Consider the following 19,624-nt stretch of genomic DNA (forward strand, 5'->3'; position numbering starts at 1 on the left):
TGTGCATGCCAAAAAGTATGAAGATAGCAGCAGATTCAGACTTGTTAGTCCCATGAATATTTATCTTGGCCAAAACACAAAATGTGTGCAGAACATGCTACACATACTAGCAATTAATCCTTCATTTTAGACCCAAATACGCTCCACAAATTTGCTGTTAACCCATGTTTGGAGCAGGAAGCCCTGCATTAGAAATGCTTAATCATGAAACTGAAGTTATATAAAATATCTTTTAAAAAATTAATCCAACATTTAAAACTTCCTGAATTTCTGTGTTAAAGCCATTCCTTCTGGGACACTGTCAGGTTGAGAACTATAGTACCAAAACCAAAATAGAAAACAGGGAAAATATAAAGCACGACCCCGGTAAGTGGGAACTTTATTAAACTACCAAGTTACTCAGAAATGTATAAATGGTCCATTAAATACATTGTTTTTACAGATATTTATATAGATATTTATTTACATTTTCCAAACACATTTAAATTACTTTTTTTCAAGCTTACTACCAATAAAAGATTTTTTTTTTTTAAAGTCACCTGCTCTCACAAATGTGTACACAAGGACACAGAGAGGGCTAAGGGACACACTTTCATATTTAACCCACAAGGGAGGGAAGATCCTAAAGCTTATAAGATTTAAAGCAATATTCACTCTGAGGTCCTTGCCTGTGAATTGATTATAAAAATTCTCACTTTGAGACAGACTTTCACAAGAGGTCCCATGGAACAGCTGATAGTGTTTTGGTATGCTGTCTACAGTGGGATCTGCTTGGTTAAGGGCCACTTGCTTTATTAAAATCAGCTGGCTGTACCCGACTGGTTGGTTGCTAGCCCATGGAAGTGCATGGGCAGGTAGCTAATTCTGAATGAAGTATACACTCCTAATGGAAGGGGGTAGTGGGAGTGATGTATCAGTAGGCAGAGATAAAATGAAATCTATTTGGAAAGTTGCATGTTGTTGTTTTTTTGAAAATGAGGTTTCATTCATAAGTGAATAAAAAGGCAACTGTTTAAATAAGATGTTTGGAGACAGTCAGTTTCCCCACACCTACATACATTTATCTTGGAAAGGCACAGAGCATGTTAAAACAAGTTTTCCCTCATTCTCTGTATCTTAGTCTGACATGGTGTTAAAATTTGTATCTGCAGAAAAAGAAAAGGTATTTTTTTAAAAAAAGCTTATGAAACACTAGTTTAAAACATGTCTTTAATTCATCCTTTAGCCACTTTAAACATTAAAAACCACATTTGAAGCAGCCAAAGCAGCTTAATTTACAAAACATTGTCCATGTGTAAGCTGTGTGTTTCCTGCTAAATGCTCCTGCTGACAAAGAGAGGAGGAGGAGGCGGCAGGGAAATGGCTGTTTCGGAGCCATAGCAACATTCAAGTAATTTGATAGTAGATAAACCAGTGGAAATAAGGAATGGTAAGAAAGTGCTCGGCACCAGGTTGCAGCCTTCAAATGTTGAGCTGCATCACCTTTGATATGTATTATAAATATGGCACTTTTGTATTACCAAAAGCTGGCAAGTTTGCATCTGACTGAAACGCGTCAGAACATGAGTAATTATTATCCCTAACAGCTACTGGTGATATTTCCAATAGGCATGACCTCCAGCTACGCTACTACATCCAGCACCAGTCATTTTTTTACTATATTCTACTTGTACGTGCAAGACAATTCTGCCACACTCATGGAGAATAAACTTTCTGCTCAGCAGAGTTTTCCTTCCTTCCTACACAGACAGACACACATACACAATAAGACATGCCATAAATTCTTCAATGAGGTTAAGACAGCCACAAACAGTGAATGTCCTGTTTCACCATTTTTAGGCCAGCGGTTCCCAGTGTGTCCAATTGCCAGCAATGGACTTTGCAACAGGCACAGATGACTCCTGAATCCAAGGAATTAAGAGTGACAGAAAGTGTCTTCACCTAAGTTCATTTTCTGCACTATTCCAAAGGCGTTGTTTTAACTTTGAATAAAGGAACCAACTAGTATAACTGCTTACGCCTAAAAAAAAAAAAAAAAAAAAAAGCTCCTGTGTACAAAAACTGGCCATAACCCCCTCTTTTTTTTTCTTCTCATGTCACAAAATCATTTCAATTGGTAGTTTTAAAATTCCTTCAAGTTTGTTTTTTAACAATGTACTATACCACAAATGCACAAAAGATTTGTGGCATTTGTACTCCACCACAGTAAATACATTCAAATTCATGCTTATAGGACGAAGATCAGAACAAAAGTAGTTGCTGTCCTCTGATGGTGTACTGTACATTAGATACCAGGAGATAAATAGTGATATTACTATCTTGCATCTGAAGAAGTGAGGTTCTTACCCACGAAAGCTTATGCTCCCAATACTTCTGTTAGTCTTAAAGGTGCCACAGGACTCTGTTGCTTTTTAGTGATATTACTGTTTTGGATATTTCACAAGACATCCAGTGCTTAAACATGTGTTCATATTCCAAGATGTCAAAAAGCCCAAACCCTTATTTCAATAATGGTTTAAATATCTTCCCTATTGTGGTCCGGTTTGCATCTTTCAATTTAAGGGACGACTTTTCCATTATACCTTGTTCCTTTGCTGTAGGTTCCACTTTAGCACTGAGAATATCACTATGGTCTGTGTTCCTTTTGACAACTCTAGCACTACTTGCTCGTTTTAGGAGGTTTCCAGTATTCTCCTTGGGGATGAGGTCATCAGAGTTTGCTGCAGGCCTCATTCTAGGTAGCCTCTGAGACACTGATCTTGTGATGCTTGGAGTTTTCGAAGGGTTAGGTAGATCCACCTTTGCACTCCTTGAGGAAGAGGCCACTGTGTTCCTTGCAAAGTTTGGTATAGAGGACGGTGTCTTGGGAGCACTGGCTGTTGTGCTTTTGTTAGCATCTGGAGGGGCCTGGGGTTTTACAGTGGAGCGACAAATCTTACTTTCATCTGGTTTTGATTTGGGAATACTTCGGACAGATTTAGAACCTAGCACTTTAAGAGAGCCCTTGCGCTGAACTTGGTCCCTCTCAAAATGGGCACTGCTGGAAGTTGCAGTCCCTCGCTGCAATTTTGGCTCCTCTACTGATAAGCTATGCCTGTAAGGAGTTCTTGGAAGGGTTTCTGTTGTGCCTCGGATAGAGTTGCGACGTGACAGTTGTGTTTCAGCTGTACTGGCCTCTCGAAGTGCTGGTTTGGCTTCTGGCTTTTTCAGACTGCTTGGTGCTTTGTTTGACCTGGAAATGGGCACCACTTTTCTCATACTCACATTTTCAGATGCATTCAAAGTTCTTACTGGTCTGGCAGTAGTTGTCTGGGTAGGGCGAGTGCCACTGGATTTTGAGGAGTTTAGAGATCTATCTTTTAGAGAGTTTCTCTTTGGTCCCAAGGATTCTCTATATTTTACAGGCTTTTCCTTAGGAAAGTTGTGCTTGCTGCTGGAATCCTCTTTGTCATTTGAGGAAGTATGAAGAGAAATTTCCTTTGCAGAGGATGAATTCAGATTTGAGGTGACTGTACTACTCCCACCTCGAGCATCATTTGCACAAGAGTAAGCTCTGCCATCTTGCTCTTTCATTTCATTGCCAACTAATTTTAAATCATTTCCTTCTGAACAGTTGAAAGTCAGAGAACAATCAGTAGTATCAGATAAGTAGAATGTCGGCCCATGTTCTTTACTGCCAGAAACACTTGTATCCATAGATGTGGGGCCACTACTGGCATGCTCTGAAACTTCATTTTTGCAGCTTGCCACCTTGGCTTGACAATCATCGGCCTCTCTGGAACTTTTGTAAGAGGGCATTGGATCATCATTATCCACAGTGCTGAGGGAGTGCAAGCTCAAATCATCTAGAGTCTCTAAGTCTGCTGCATCAACATCCTCTAAGTTTATTAAAGGCATGTCTTCCATAGGTTTTGTTCCTTGAATATCAGACTTATGTAGTCCTTTAACAACTTTACATTCCTCAACAGCAAGGGCCAAAGCATTTATATCTGTTGCTTCCACACCAGGCACACTGGACCTGTGCTGACTTTTGTCGGTATCCTTTTCTGAGTAACAGAGGTTAGTACTGGTAGAGCCCACCTCCATGTCTTGTAAGCGACTGGGCTGAGCTGAAGGCAACTGAGACAGATCTGCGCTATCCATTTTGGTTTCAGATGCTTGGTGTAAATTCAAGTTATTTAAACGGAGATCTCTAGGCTCTTTGGATTCAGTCAAGGCTATGTTGGGTCTTGCTTGTCGTGTGTTTGCACGAGGAAGGCTGTTGAATTTGTTTGGATCCTCATCCTTGGAGATTTCCAGGAAAGTCCGAAGCTCTCTATCTGTAGTAATCCCTAAGGACAGTCGGGAGCGCCTAGTGCTGGGGTTTCTATTCAAAGGACTTTGAGGTCTCTGCTGCAAGAAAGGTAGAAAATCCTCCAGTCCTTTTTTAGCCAACGTCTGAACATCATTTTCACTGCTACTTCTCCCAAAGTTCCCAAGCTCTCCAGCGGCCCAGGATCGGCGCTTTTCCTCCAGCTCCCTTAATCTCTGCAGTTGGTGAATTTCTTGACTCTCTCGTTCCCTATTTTCCTGTCAAAAAAAAAAAAAAGGAGGAGAGTGAGGAATAAATACACATTTCAGAGTGAAGCATCCCTTATTTCAAAACAAGCTAAATGAGGCCACCTATCCCTTCATTTTTTCCTACTGTGGTCAGTTCCCCACTCAAATCACCATGGCAACTATTGTACCATATGGAGAACAGTTTCCTGCCTAACTAATACAGCTCATTAGACCGGCCAGCATAGGAAGCACTGAAAAACACTATCAGACCCCCGCAGAGACCAAGAATATGAACTACAATATGCTAGGTTTTAAGTCCACTTTTAGTAAGTTTTAAGTCAGCAATTTTCATTGCATATGCAAACATTTAAACCAGAAACATTTTAGACAAACAATTAACCTCAGCCATTAAAACAATCTAGTTTGACGCCACAAAGATCCATATGGTCCCCTGGATCCATTCCATCCTTCTGGACTTGACGTATCGAAGAGCTTATACTCAAGTACCCCAGATGCAATTGTTCCTCGACAGGTGGCATTCTATAGCCAAGTTCCTATGAACTCCACAGTGGCATAGCCCCAGATTCTGTGGCATTCTAGTGCCGCAGGCAGGAATTCTGTGGCAGAGACTTCAATCAATTATACATGCAAGTGATGCTCTAATCAGCACAATTAACTTGTGTTCTTTATTTTTATAATAAATTCAGTGTTACGCTGTCCCCACACTCAAAATTGGGGGCAGCCTGAATGTTTTTTCTGCTAAAATCACTGGCAGTGACATAGTTAAAGACAGCATTCAAATTGTCACCATTAGATTTCATATTTAAACTATTAAAGCCTTATCTGCACTACATTGTTTTTTGAAACATGTACACCTATTCCTAATACCACTGCAACTGCACAATGGAGCGAATGCTAGTATAGACAAGGTACTGATGACAGCCATCATTTCCCACTATTTTGCTAAAACCTAATCAGAAGAGGGCTATGCAGCAACATTGAAAGACAAAAACAAACCACACACACCAATATTCATATGGAGGTTTGTCTACCCTAGCACGTCTTCTGTTGCTACAACAAGAGGAGCTGCACTAGTGGTAACAGCTGCAATGGGATGAAAAATTTTCAGAAAAACAAAAAAAATTAGTGTGGACATAGTCTTCAATGGGTGGAGTAGTTCCTACCTCTCTGAGCTACTTTTCAGGCTGCCATCAGACTCAAGAAGATCAGAGATCAGATAGCCTCGGAAAGACCTACAACACTGTTTTTTCAAAAATCAAACTCTCTTCTTAAAAAAAGGGAACGCTTGTATGTTGGAACAAAATTCTGGGGCAAAGGGTTTATTCCATGATAATGGAATGCACTAAATCCTGTCTGTAGGTGGTCTCATTGAAGACCGATCAACTTTAAATAACCACTTTCTAAATATGAATTGGGTAAAAAAAAATTGCATATAATATACCTAATAGTGGAGTCATCCGTCAACCGTCTATGGTTCTACTAATTATTTCCCTTAAAAAAATACACATCTTTTTAAGGAACTTTATAAATTGTTACCATACACTTTGTTGTAATGTATCATTGCATGATGTTTCTCTACATTTTTCTATTTCTTAAGGTTACACATTGAACTTTCTTACCCCAACCAGGATATATTTCTGGGGATTTTCTTATGCTATATTTACAAACATGACATACTCAGACACATTCAAACATATTAATATTCAAAAAACTTCCAAATGCAATTCTTCTGGATCCAGTGCACTCCTAGTATCAAATGAATATCTTCTGTCCTCAGTCTATTTTGCTGTGTGTCTACATGCTGCATTTCCGCCCCCCCCTCCCCCACACACACACTATAACCTCTTATATTTTTTGGAACCATTCCTCTGTTTTAGGGCTGTTTCTTATTCACCGCAAGAGGCTACCATTAGTCTAGTGGCTATTAGCAAATATGAAATTAATTATTCATTTATCTGAGTGTGACCTTTTCCACGAGAAAGAGCCTGGAGGATCACCCGTGGATAATAAACAAACAATTTGTAAAGTTTGGTTATGAAATGCATCCCAATACATGAATTGAACATGTCCTCTATATGCATAAAATCAGCTCTTTCACTATAATTTATTCACTTATCCAAACTCATGGTTTTGTATTATAGGGGCACGCATGCACACACTAACCAGGCTGGTGTAGAGTACTACAAAACAGTATTTTTAAACAAAATATTCTTTTATCATGCTACACACAGAGACTGCTGACCCTCTCTTCCAAACTGAAGAGTATTTCCCTGGTGTAATTTGTCAATCCTACTATATATGATAAAATACCAAAAGGATTTGGATATTTTGTGAGAAGTTGTCAGCAAGTAATAAATTACTTTTTTTTATTTGCTATCCATCCAGAAGTCACCACTTTTATTAAAGTTAACTTTCTATATAAAACAGCTTTCTAGAAAGTTGGAAAATAATGCTAAATTGAAGGTGTTGATACCAGAGGAGACTGCAAGTTAAAGTTGGGTTTGATTTCTTTAATTAAAAAATAAAATAAAATAAAAACCACTAGAGAGAAATCTCTTTAGTATACAACTGGCTAGTTGTGCTTATTCTATGACTTTCCCAATCTTGAAAGCTCTCTGGTTCACAATTGGCAATAAAGTCTGGATTATTTGCAATGGATGTCAAATCTCTAGCTCTATCCCAAATGGAAAGGGTAGCTTGCCTTTGCCAAAAGGGTGGGTTCACATTTCTGGAAGGCATAATTTTTATTATTAATCCATCAGAGCCTAGCAATATTCACACTACTAAAAAAAATTATCTACCCTGCTGTCAACACAGAATGACAGAATATATGAGTTAGAAGAACAGGGGGGGGGGGGGGGGGAGGGGGGAGTCAGACTCTACAAATTGCTGTCCAATGCACAAAGTAAACAAGCAAAAAATTATTATCTAGCTTATTCCAATGTGATTATTTTAAGTGTACAGTTAACAGTATTCAGAACTTTTTTTTTCGTCTTTTGTTGTTGTTGTTGTTGTCAGAAATGCAATCCAGGTTGATGGTATTCCTTTAATATTGAAGTACCCTGTACAGGCTAAACAGAATAAGGATTGGTCTGAGATATTATACATTTTGAATTCGTTTTGTTCAATATAATCCCAATTCAGACTACTTAAACAGGTGAGTAGTCACACTGAAGGCAATGGGACTACTCCAGATGCTTAAATTATTCGTTATGAACCTGGGTATTGTATATCTGTTTTATTTATGTGTATTTATAAGCCGGGAGTATTGTTCAGATCTTCATGTCCCATCCAACAGTACTTTCTAGTGTATTTTTAATATGCCAATATCAAACAGCTACTTAATTGGAAGTTGCCTGTTTATACCATTATACAGCACTGTAGGGGAAAACAGGCATGACGCATTGGATTAAATGAGACAAAGAACATATTTATGTACACAAAGCTGTCCCTGGAAAAAAGCAAAAGCTGCCAATGACAAGAGTAGAGCAAAGGCTACGGAGGCTGCTTTCACACCATAGCTGCCATGACCACACTGGCAGGACTGGAGGTCACATATAATACAAGTCTTGAAATAAATAAAATCTGTTAGTCTGCTTTCCCATATCACCCCCCAAAAGGTCACAAAGTCTCTTCATGGGACCCAAAACACCACTTAATGCCTTCCTCTGGAGGGAGAAAGAATGCAAGTCAGAGACAGGGAATTTTTACAGACTTGTAAGGAGGGTGAGGGAGGAAGTTATCTTATAATGACACTTAGATGACTGGCCTGACGTCCTCTAAATAATCTAATTGGCTAGTAAAAAAATATTTGGGGCAGCAAAACGTTTGACTTGATTATTAGATTGGCTACAAGGCTGGGAGAGGTAGCTATTTTCCAGTTTGCTTAGAGCAACAAAAGCCCTGGAAATGGGCAATTTGCCACATTATATTAATTCAAACAAATATGTCAAATATAGGGATGTTAGGTCCCTGAAGCAGTCTTAGATCACATAAAATAAATCTCTTTATTCTTAAGTGAAAGAAAATGTGTTTTCATTCTCCTTACCTTAACAGCCTTGTTGAACTTTATGCAGAAGTCCCTGAATATCTGGAAGCACTCATCTAGTTTCATGGTTTCTTTGTCTTCACAGAAAAAGTCAATAAGTGTATTTCCTTCCTCCTGTAATTCTCGTTTCCAGTATTCTAGTTCTTTTAGTTCTTTTACAGCAAACTGCAGTAAAACATATACATTGTAAGCCAGACATATTAAGAATTTATACATCTGATAGATATAGTAGGTGCTGATGAAATCCATGTTCCCATCTACCAGCTATCACAGAGTCCAATAAATCAGGACTTTGAGAGTAACATCCTACAATGTAAAAGCAGACGTGTTGCCATTTCAGTGAATTGAGGAAGAAAGAAAAAGAAAAAGATAAATCAAAACAGTAATTCCAATGAGCAAGATGTGTCACTAGATGAAGGATTAAAAGCAAAACAACATGTTTCAAACTTTAACTCTCAGAACAATACAGTCAGGTTGGAGTTGCCTCTTATCAAGCTGCACTAAGAATATGATGAGCTTTCTTGTCTACAGCTGCTGATCCTTCCCAAAATGACTTTGCCTTTCCTGCTGGCAGGTCCCTTCTCTCCCCTAGAATTTACCCTTGCTACACTAATTTCCCATCCTTTCCCTCTGGACTAGATCCATGATTAATTCCATTACTAGTTCCATCCCATTCTTGATCATATTACTGGATCCCAAACCCACGCACATCCCAGAAGCCCTCCTGTATACCTCACACATACAACTCATTCACAGCACCCCAATTATTTAGTTTCCAGGAGCTTGTCTTCATTACAATATTTTATTATGTTTGAACATGGTTGTGAACAATGGAGCTAAGTAACATGACAGTGATGAGTTAGTGTAGACCAGGACAATTTTTGGTCAATGCCATGCCATTGCCCACATTTATATGCCATGTCTGATTGCTCACAACTGTATTTAGGAGTGGCTGAAAGATTTCCTTCAAAAAGGGATTTGATAGAAGATTGGCCTTTCAGCTAATGAATAGATTTAAAAAAAAAAAAAAAAAAAAAAAAAAAAAAAAAGGTGTCTGCTCTCCATGGGTAGTTTCTAATTTTCCATCCCAAACCTGAAATATTTTGATTATGAAATGCTGCTGTGGTGCTTTATGGGAGTTGTAGTTTCAATGCCTCATGCTCCTATTCTCTTCTATAGGGCAGGTTCCCCAGTTGGACTACATCTCCTATGATGCATGACGGTCTCCCCTCTTGGAGAGTGGAGGTGGTTCATCATGTGAGACAAAGTCCATCTGGGGATCCAGGATCATAGAAAACCAAAAATGGAACCCTAAATATTTAGGCTAAAAGATCTTATGTGGGTTAAAAATTATTTCAGATTCCAGTTTTCCAAGGAAGATCCAGACAAATTTCCTCCCCCCATTTTCATGGAATAATACCCCCTCAAAATTTCTGACTAGATCTGGTTGTATTTAAACAGTATAGCATTTTGAAATATACACAAGGTCTGAGGGTCTTCCATGAGGAAGTTGCTCAGATACTACAGTGATGGGCATCAGTGTAAGAACCTAAATAAGAATCTATATAATGTTTTATACAAACGTTTAACGAAAAGCAGGAATGGACTTAGACATTTTAAATCCAAGCCTTTTTTCCCCAAGGAATTGACAAAATAAAAGTTAAGTCTAACAACCACTAAAGACAAACTAGTGTTTGAACAAGCTTAGGATATCGCAATATTGCTCTAAAAAAAATATTGACTAGATTATCTTATCCTCCCTCTTTTCTCTTAAATGTATATACATAAATAGACACAAATAATGCCATCAGCTCTTTTATTAGTTTAATGTAGACAATGAAAGAACAACAGTCTTAAAAGTATAACAAAAAGATGAAAAAAGTGCCAGAGATATTAAAAACAACCTAGTAAACAAAATTGCTGTATAAAGTAGCAGTCTGTATCAGGAGCCTAAGGCTTTATATAGAAGGTGGGGGGGATTTTGGGGGGCGGAGGGGGAGAGAATTACTGTAGGAATAAATCTTTGCTTGTCAGTCTTCAGACACGCAAACACACACACCAAAACAAACAAAAGCTGGATTGAAGATAAACAGGACAGTTGACATGCATGGATAATTAGTTCTACCACATAATATTAGTAGCTTATTCACAGGGATGACATAATGTAAGCTGACTTATCAGTGTAGTTATTGCCCATAATTTAAAAATCTGAAGCATTATATAAAGTATATATTTGTAAAGTGAAAAATGGTTCCAAGATTCCACTTGGAATTTGTCCTAAGCAAGGTTTTAATGGTACGTAAAGCTAGCTATTAAAATAAAAAACATGTTAAAACACAACATTAAGGAGTCTTAATGCAGTGGATAAAAGCTAATCATTCAGAGTGATGGCAACTACTCCATTCTTAACCCACCCTTTTTCTCCATCAACTTCACAGCTCCTGACAAAGTGCAATAGCTAATCCATTAACAACTTTTATAAATTTAAGTCACACCTGCCTTAACAAGTTTCTTGGTAAATCCTGTATTCTTATTTGCAGTATTTATACAAAAAAATATATAAAAGACACAGATACACTCTTACACTTCATTGAAACCCAAGTATAGATTCTTCTACTCATCACTACCCGCTAAAAGGTGTTACACTTACGTGTGTCAAGACTGTTTCAAAAATTAAGTACTCTATTTACATACCAAAAAAAAAAAAAAAGGGACTGGAAAATCAAATAAAACCACCACCCAAGAACGATCATGGGGCTCACACTAAAGTATATGTTAAGGGTTAATCCACAGCAAATCCACACCAACAGCATGATTTTTAATTGCCGTCACTGCTCTTTTACAGGTATGTGAACTGCAGCCCCCTTGAGATGCTTCCCAGAGTACACAGGGCTGTAATGAAATACTCAGTATAATCTCAACTAAAACTGGCATGCTCCAGCATAACAGCAAGTTGGTAAGAATCTAGTTTCTGCGTATTAAATACAAAGCAGTAGAACCATGCAAATAATCTGATATTCTAATCCATCAGCCATTTCACAATAGTTAAACATGCTTGTCTGATCAGCCCTCAGGGCAACATACATCCAATATTTTTTCCTCTAAATAGTGTAGTCCTTTATAAACTCATATTTGACAAACACAGTAGTGCAGTGTGAGCAACTCTGAATGGATGATTTATGATGAGGAAGACATATTAAAGTGAATCTACTGCCTGTTAACATATCCATGCAAATTATGTTAGGCTGAGAAACACAGCTGTATTGAAGTGACAGTAACACATTAGCAAGGATATTCTACAAACCTGGATAAAACCTTCCATCTGGTGAAAGAGTCCTGGGTCCTGTCGAATATGGTCTTTAAGAGATCTTGTCTTGGCAGATAGAGAATGAAGTTCTGCTTCTATATTATCAATGGATAATCTAAAAAATAGCATATACAGAGAGCACTTACTAAGAGAAAGGAGTTGCCCATTGTTAGGTGTTGCATGCTTCATAAATCTGTCACAATGCACCACCTGTACATCAAACAAGACCTGCCTGCTTGGTAAACCTTCCCAGAGCAGAAGGTAAGAGTTAGCAGAGAAATTTGCTTATTTTTCCTTATTTGCAATGTTGAAAGGTTCCCTAAGCTTTCTTAGAGGATATTCCTTCATGAAGTCACAGCAATGCAGGCAGCTCAAAGAGCCACTAGTTCCCTTTGGCCCAGCAGCCATGATGTTTCATCCTTCTACCTTATTACCTGCATAGTTGCAACAAACCCCTCCACATCACTTATGTGATGTGGCTGCTAAACAGACACGCTCCTGACCACGACACAGCCCTAGTCTCCCAAGAACTGCTGGTTCTCCCTGAAAACAGCAGTGCAAGTTACAGAAGAATCTCCCCCTCTGCAGGTTTCATGCACTGTTCCTGGGGCATTATTGCTCACTAGGCAGGGCAGTGCAACAGGCCTAAGACTCACAGAAATAGCCCAGTTCTTAGAGAACCTGAGTCTCTTTGTGTTTGAAGGCCCAGCTCCTACAGTTTTTACAGCCCCACTTGCAAATTAGTAGCAAATGACTGAGTCTCTCAACCACCTCAGCAATGGATCTTTCAGGGTAACTCCCCACAGGGAGATGGTATTACCCTAACACAGTGAGTTCAACACCACCCCAGAATTTTAGCCTCACTTAGGAACTGAAGCATTAGTAATTTCTCCCAGATGGCCCAACATTACTGACTGCATACACTTATTCTGGATAGAGGGCATTTCACCAACAGCAGGATTTTAATTGCTGTCACTGCTCTTTTACAGGTATGTGAACTGCAGTCCCCATGACATGCTTCCCAGAGTACACAGGGCTGGTGATGATGGCAGCAGCACCTATAATTATCAGCACTAGAGCAGGCAGTGCACATATCTATGGGTATGAGGTAAGCTATTTTTCCTCAGCATCCTTCATCTCTACTGATACACTCCCTGCTTCAGTGAAGATCACAGATGCTTCAGAGATCTGCATCCCAGTGCATTGCAGAACCTTTAGCAGATCAAAAAGTCTGTAGATGACATGGGTTGCATTTGGCAGGCCTATGAAAGAGAGCAGTAAGAAAATGCCAGAGAACTAAGTTAACAGAGGGCACAACAACAAATGTGTGATTTTTAAGGTTTTTGGGGTTTATCAGCAGCTTGTACTAGCGAGTTTTCGATCTTGTTCATGTCCAATGGTATAATATGTTTTGGTTTGTTTCATTTTTGTCTCACCATTGGTTTTAGTCAGATTAAATGACAAATTGTGTCTGGGCAGAAAACAGTCTTTTCCCTCCCGTGAAAAATTTTGAATTGGGGAGGGAACTTTCACCCAAATGGGATAAGGAGGTCAAAAATTCTAAATATTTCACAGGAGGGAAAAGCCAGGAAAAAAATTCTATTTTGGGAGAAGTTGTCCGTTGTCAAAATGGAAGTTGTCCGCTTACTCCCTGAGAAGCCTGGGCTCCTCAGCAGTCTGCCAGGCGGGTTGCTGAGGCATCAAGGGCAAGACAGCAGGAAGCCAGGCAGGTTTCCATCAGAAATTTCCAGTCAAGTCTATTGCCAACAGATTCGCAGCACCTTCCCTCAGGGGGAATCTCGAAGTAATTTACAGACATTAAATTAAGACTCAGTATATCCATGAGATATGAAGTATCTCCATTTTACAGATGTGGAAAGAAGTTAAGCCCAACGCTGAAGACAGAGATGATGGCCAAGATTAGAACTCAGGGGTTCCTAACTTCCAGTTCTATGCTTGAAATCATACACTGCCTCATAAAAGTACATATATAGTTTAGCCAGGTATGAATTAATGTTTGCTGTAGAATTATACAATTCAAGGCCTCAGGTTGAAAACTGTACTCAGCCCCAGATATTATAGGTTTTCTTCTATACACAGAATGAATACAACATGTTCATTCACAAGCATAATCTTCCTTCCCTCTACCACCTAAGAGACGTGAGGACTCAAGTGTGTAAAGTTAGTTCATATTTTACAAGAATGGGGTGGTCCAGTATTTTGAATGTCCCATAGTAGAGTGTGTATTATGGAGGGAGGCTCTCAAGGATAGAAAGGGAGGGGATATTGCAAAAATGGGAAAATGTAGTCTGTAGAGGAAGTGAGAGCCACTAGTAATCTTTGAGTGTACATGGCACCAGATCTGGAAAGAAAGGTACTATACCAACCCAACAAATAGCTGGAAGTTATTCTATAGAGCAGCAGTAACAGTAACATGACAGTATTTTAAAAACATGCCCTGTAGGTTGATCTCTTAAAAGTAATATATATGCATTTACCTAATTGAACGTGTTGACAAAGGCAAAAAATCCTATAAAAAAATCAATAAATAAAAACCTCTAAACCTGAAGGCACATTGCAGGCAAGCTTCTGTTTGCAAATGAAAATGAAGCCCTAAAAGCTATGGTAAACACTTGTAAAGATCTCAGTTTTAATGCCAAAGCTCTGTGAATGTGCTTCTGTGCTTCACAAAAAGAAGTCTCATGTCTCTTTCTAACAATAAGTTCTCAGTTTTCTTTGCTTACCTGGCTGCATCATGAACATGCTGTAATTTTTCTGAAAAGGTTAGAAGAACCACATCTTTCTTTTGTGCTTCCTAAAATTAAAGAAAAAACAAGCAATGTCCCTTAGATTTTAGCAGGGTAATGGAATGTCAAAGTAAAAACTGTTTCTAAAGCTTTGGGAAAGGCACTTAGTTTCTGTATTACACTGCTGCTAGGTTCTATTTTTCTTTCAGTGAGTGAATTATTGGAAAAAAGCCTCACTTAAAGGTGGACAAGGATCAGACCTAGAGAGAGTTTAAACAATTTCCATTTCACAGAGCACAGATAATAGTACCTTCTTCCACTGAAAACAACCCATGTGCATTAAGAGAGAATCTTAGGTAAGGGCAATTAACTAATGCCAATTGTTTGGGCTAATGCAGTATTTCCTGCCTAAACATCACCTAATACTTATGTCATTAGCTGAAGGTGTCTTGCTGATGTAAAAGCTGTTAAACCAGTTTGCACACAGACAGTGAAAACAATCACAAGTGGAGGTATTTCAATCTTTTCCCTTCCATGGAGGGAAGAAAAATTTGGTCAAGACAGTGACACCCGGTGTCTTTCAAAGTCATTCCAATTGGAAAAGGAAAAAAGGCGAAAAACCCTGAAGGAGCTGCAACAGATTTGATGGCTTTAAAAACTATCTAATGAGTCAAGCAGTGCAATGAAATAGGTCATTTCTCCTCAGAAGTTTTAACAGAAAGAAGTTTTTATTAAAATTGACAGCTCCTTTAACAAAGTATTCCAGGATTCAAATAGTCAGGGGGATGTTACACTTGAAGAGCTAGATAGGAGAATTATTTTTATACAGTACCAGAAAGCTTCTGCTGAAGATTTAACTAATCTTTATATTTGTTCAGTTTTCTGTGGATGGGATCACCGTACACAGGTAGGCTAGTGGAATGTGTGGAGGCAGAGAGGGAAGGGTTAAGGACCAGAGCCTTAAGGTTTACCCTCTTATTGTATGCCACATACCTCTTCCACTTAACTAAAATAAAACCATCAGTCATCCGTGCCTCCCCTAATTAGATTATAACATTTATTCTCAAAGATGGTAGTTTTTACATACCAAAGCAACAAAATGCAGCAGATTCATCCCAGGTTTGTTTGCTTTTGTGTCTGCCAGCTTGAGCAGTGACGAGAGTTTAAAGCCAACTGCATTGCCAGCATAACCCCCCTAAAGAGGAAAAGAGACAGAGAAGGCATGTGACATCAGTGGACTGCAACAGTCAATCAAGCCTCTTCATTTTGATGCACACTTACTGCATTCATAATATTCCCAGCCTGAAGGACCAAGTGTAATATGGAATGTAGTTCTTCACATGACATTAACTCTGCAGAGAAACAAACAGAAAATTGCTGTCTGGGGGCTGTTTAGAAATATATACAGTGTGTATATTATACATAGATTGTCAGTTACCAAAATCCATTTCATCCTCAAGCTCATAAAGGTGTGAATTTTTTTATTTTTATTTTATTTTATTTTTTACAGAAAACTACAATTAACTGAAAGGTCATGGGAGAAAATGGTATTATATAATCCAAAGTCACAGGCACAGTTGGCAAACCACAAGTATACGTTCAGACCTTAGCTCAGCTAGTATAATGTTTCCAAGGCAACCACCAGCAGCTCATGAAACATTTGGGGTCTAATCCTGCCCAGTGCTGAGTGTTTCATAGGATCTGCCAACCACCCTCACCTCCCACTAACTTCAGAATGAAGCAAATGTGCATAGCACCTTGCAGGAACTGTTCAATGTCTGACAGGATTGGGACCGTGATTACTAAAAGTTTGTATATAAAAATAATTGGTTGGGTCTGAAAAGGTGTAAGGAAAGTATAACTTTCCTTACTTACCCCTCCTCCCCCAACCCTGCAGACTTTCTGCATAATCAAAAGACACTGAGTTACAATAAAGACAGCTCTGAGATACCAAAGATAGAATATAAGGCTACATTAAAACATCATACAGACAGTAATATGAAATAAAACTTCTTTATAAAACTCTCATAAAGAAAGCTTATTTCCTACATATTCTACTTTTGCAAAACACAACAGTACTTTAGATGAAAATATACATGGACATTTTCAACAAGATTTAACTTAACATACATGTATGTGCTTAGAAACTATCATGATAAGTACCTTAGAAATAAGAGAAGCAGAGCTATGGAGCTGTGAAGAATTAATAAAATTAGTATTCTACAAATGCTGTAGAGTAAAAAAAATCTTTGCAAATTTGCAAGGTATTCACAGCATGGGAATAACACTATAGAGAATTAATGGAGATATCCCATCTCCTAGAACTGGAAGGGACCTTGAAAGGTCATTGAGTCCAGCCCCCTGCCTTCACTAGCAGGACCAAGTACTGATTTTGCCCCAGATCCCTAAGTGGCCCCCTCAAGGATTGAACTCACAACCCTGGGTTTAGCAGGCCAATGCTCAAACCACTGAGCTACTATAGAGAATTTTATTTTATAAGGTTGATAAATATCTAGCCACCATTCATACTAAAATATGGAACCCTTAAATTGTAGAAGGCTTAAAATAAACACACTTGCAATCACTGCACTGTGAAAGAAAAATTTTTATTAAAAGACAAGACATTATATTGCTCCAAGATTAGCATTATTTAAATTATCCTGTTTTTAACCGTTTAATCCAACATGCTAATCTGTCATTATGGAAGCAGTCAGTAGTGGTACCTCTCAAACCACTTTGTTCAGTGTTAGCAGCCTGCCAAAACACAAGGTAATTAAAAATGTTTTGATATAAAAAGCTTTATACAAGGAAGCATGAAGCATTTGACTTGCTTGTAAGTCCCCAGTTAAACCCTCAGCATTAGCAAGATAATAGGCTTTTTTGCCAAAAATTTACAGCCATTACTACCACCAAATCAGCTCTACTAGTGGAAGCATTAGTGTAGACAAGGCTCCTGCAGCTGGACACTTTGACTACTGTGTTGTCTAATGCTGCTTGGGGCAGGTGTGAGCAATGCTTCTGTGGCTTTCAATTTGTTTACCAGTATTCCCACACTAAGGATCAGAGTAAATGGGCAACATCAGGATTAGGTGAAGGTCAGAATCATAGGAAGGCACAAAACCAGAAAATTAAGAAGTTAATTATTTTGCATTAGCTTAAGAGAGAGCTAGGAAGACAGGAAAACAGCAGAAGGCAGGACTTAATTAGGGTTTGGGTTCCTGGACCAAAGGAGCAACATATCACCAGCGCTTCGGTGTCTGTAAAGTTTAGAAAATAGAGAGTTCAGAAGAGCAAAAGGAAATGGATCTATAAGAGATTATATGAGAATCCTTTATGATAATGATTTCAGTCAACCAATATTGCCATCTTACAGACAGCTTTACCAGGCATAGAGGAATGTGAAAGAGATGCAGTAACTTCAGGATCTTTGGCCCTGGGAGCAGAGTAAAGATTCAACAGACACACCCTTATGGAATGTGTCATAGTTAGTTAGCGTCCTTTAAATAGCTACTAGGTACCTGAAATTCAAGATCTAGTCTCCATAATGCAGATTGATGAATCCTCTTGCAAAAACAAGTATGTAATGCATGTCACAGCCTGTTTAGTTACCTTTTGTAGCTGTTCTTATAATTGCCATGTCTTTCTTCAGAGAAGTACAAGAAGGTGTGAATTCTCTCTTTAGCACCATAGCTTCAATCCGAAGAGAATAGCTGGAACATAAACAAACTAAGCTTTAAAACTGAGAGCCAAAAAAGAGAGTTTGCCATGAATAGAATAAACCTAGTACCTCCTTACTTTGGCACCTGGATTAGTAAATACATAAAGTAATCAGCTTGACACAGTTTTGCTACATCTCCATCAAAGGCTTTTAATTTCTTTACCTAGAAAAGAAAGAGAGACAATAATAAACAACTTAATCTCTAAGGTCAAGATTAAAAATGAAAGTAAAAAGGATACACCTTTACTGAAGAGAGGCAAATTTAACTTAAAGAATTACACAGTCAGTTCAGTGACTTGCTTTAGGGGAGTCTTGAAATCAGAGTTCCCTTTCAGAAAACTGAAAATCAATTGCACTTCCTTCAATCCCAACATGTTAGCAGAGAAGCAGAGGGGGAAACTTGCAAGTCATTATATACCTCTCATACCTCCACAACTAGTCCTGTGTGCCATCTTGCAGGAGCACACAAAAAGACAAAGACACAGTCATGATGTTTGGGAGAACAGTGCCCCAGTTTCCACGAGAATTAGGTTCTTTCATTTTTGATTGCTCCATTTGTGATTCTCCATTTTAAGCAGGTGAATTTCCTGTCTGACAGGTGCCAGCTATTCAGGTGATCACAAGTCTGGCATACTGGTTGTATGCTTGAAAGTTAACAGTATTCAGTGCTTATAGAAATAAGATGATCTAGCAATATATTTCAATTGTAATAAAAGTGTGTAGTTAAGTTGCAACATGTTTTCATCGCAGACATGCTTTCACTCATTGCTTTCTCTACAATTCTCTTTTGTGGTGAGACTGCACATTCTTGGTCTCAATCTAAATGTGAATTTGTGGGAGGTTTTATCTTATTTTGTAATATTGAAGCCAAATCCAGGGAGTCATTTTAAAGTATTTGGGTGTGGCTGGAAAGATACTTTAAATGTAAAGGAAACAATTTTTTTAAAAAGCTCAACTTTAGACCCTCACAATAGGCTAGCCCTCCATGAGGATTGGTCACCTATACAGGTTTGGGAAGGGAAAAAAATAAATAAAGATACAGTGTAACAACCAGAGTTCCCTAACATGGTTATATTTGATGCACAACACGGCCTTAAAAATATACTGCTGTCTAGTTTATGTGCCAGAGACTCATGGCACTGTGCATACATCACAAAAATATCCAGAACCATCCTGATCTCAAATACAGACATTATGAGTAAATGCAGCAGATACCACCCCCACCCCCAATACACATTTGTCTG

The 19,624-nt window shown here is 38.5% G+C and overlaps 1 protein-coding gene across 1 annotated transcript in view; it reads right to left on the reverse strand.

Annotated features, from left to right (window-relative positions):
• Positions 1–349: 349 nt before the first annotated feature.
• The window catches only part of FHDC1 (FH2 domain containing 1), a 49,450-nt gene continuing 30,175 nt past the window's right edge, over positions 350–19,624 (reverse strand). Inside the window, 8 exon segments of the mRNA XM_054031129.1 lie at positions 350–4,569; positions 8,609–8,773; positions 11,913–12,030; positions 14,660–14,730; positions 15,750–15,857; positions 15,944–16,014; positions 18,272–18,372; positions 18,458–18,543. Of these exon segments, the coding sequence (XP_053887104.1) occupies positions 2,500–4,569; positions 8,609–8,773; positions 11,913–12,030; positions 14,660–14,730; positions 15,750–15,857; positions 15,944–16,014; positions 18,272–18,372; positions 18,458–18,543 (2,790 nt within the window). The 3' untranslated portion in view covers positions 350–2,499.

The sequence above is a fragment of the Malaclemys terrapin genome, chromosome 5, assembly GCF_027887155.1.
Source record: "Malaclemys terrapin pileata isolate rMalTer1 chromosome 5, rMalTer1.hap1, whole genome shotgun sequence".
NCBI lineage: Eukaryota > Metazoa > Chordata > Testudines > Emydidae > Malaclemys > Malaclemys terrapin.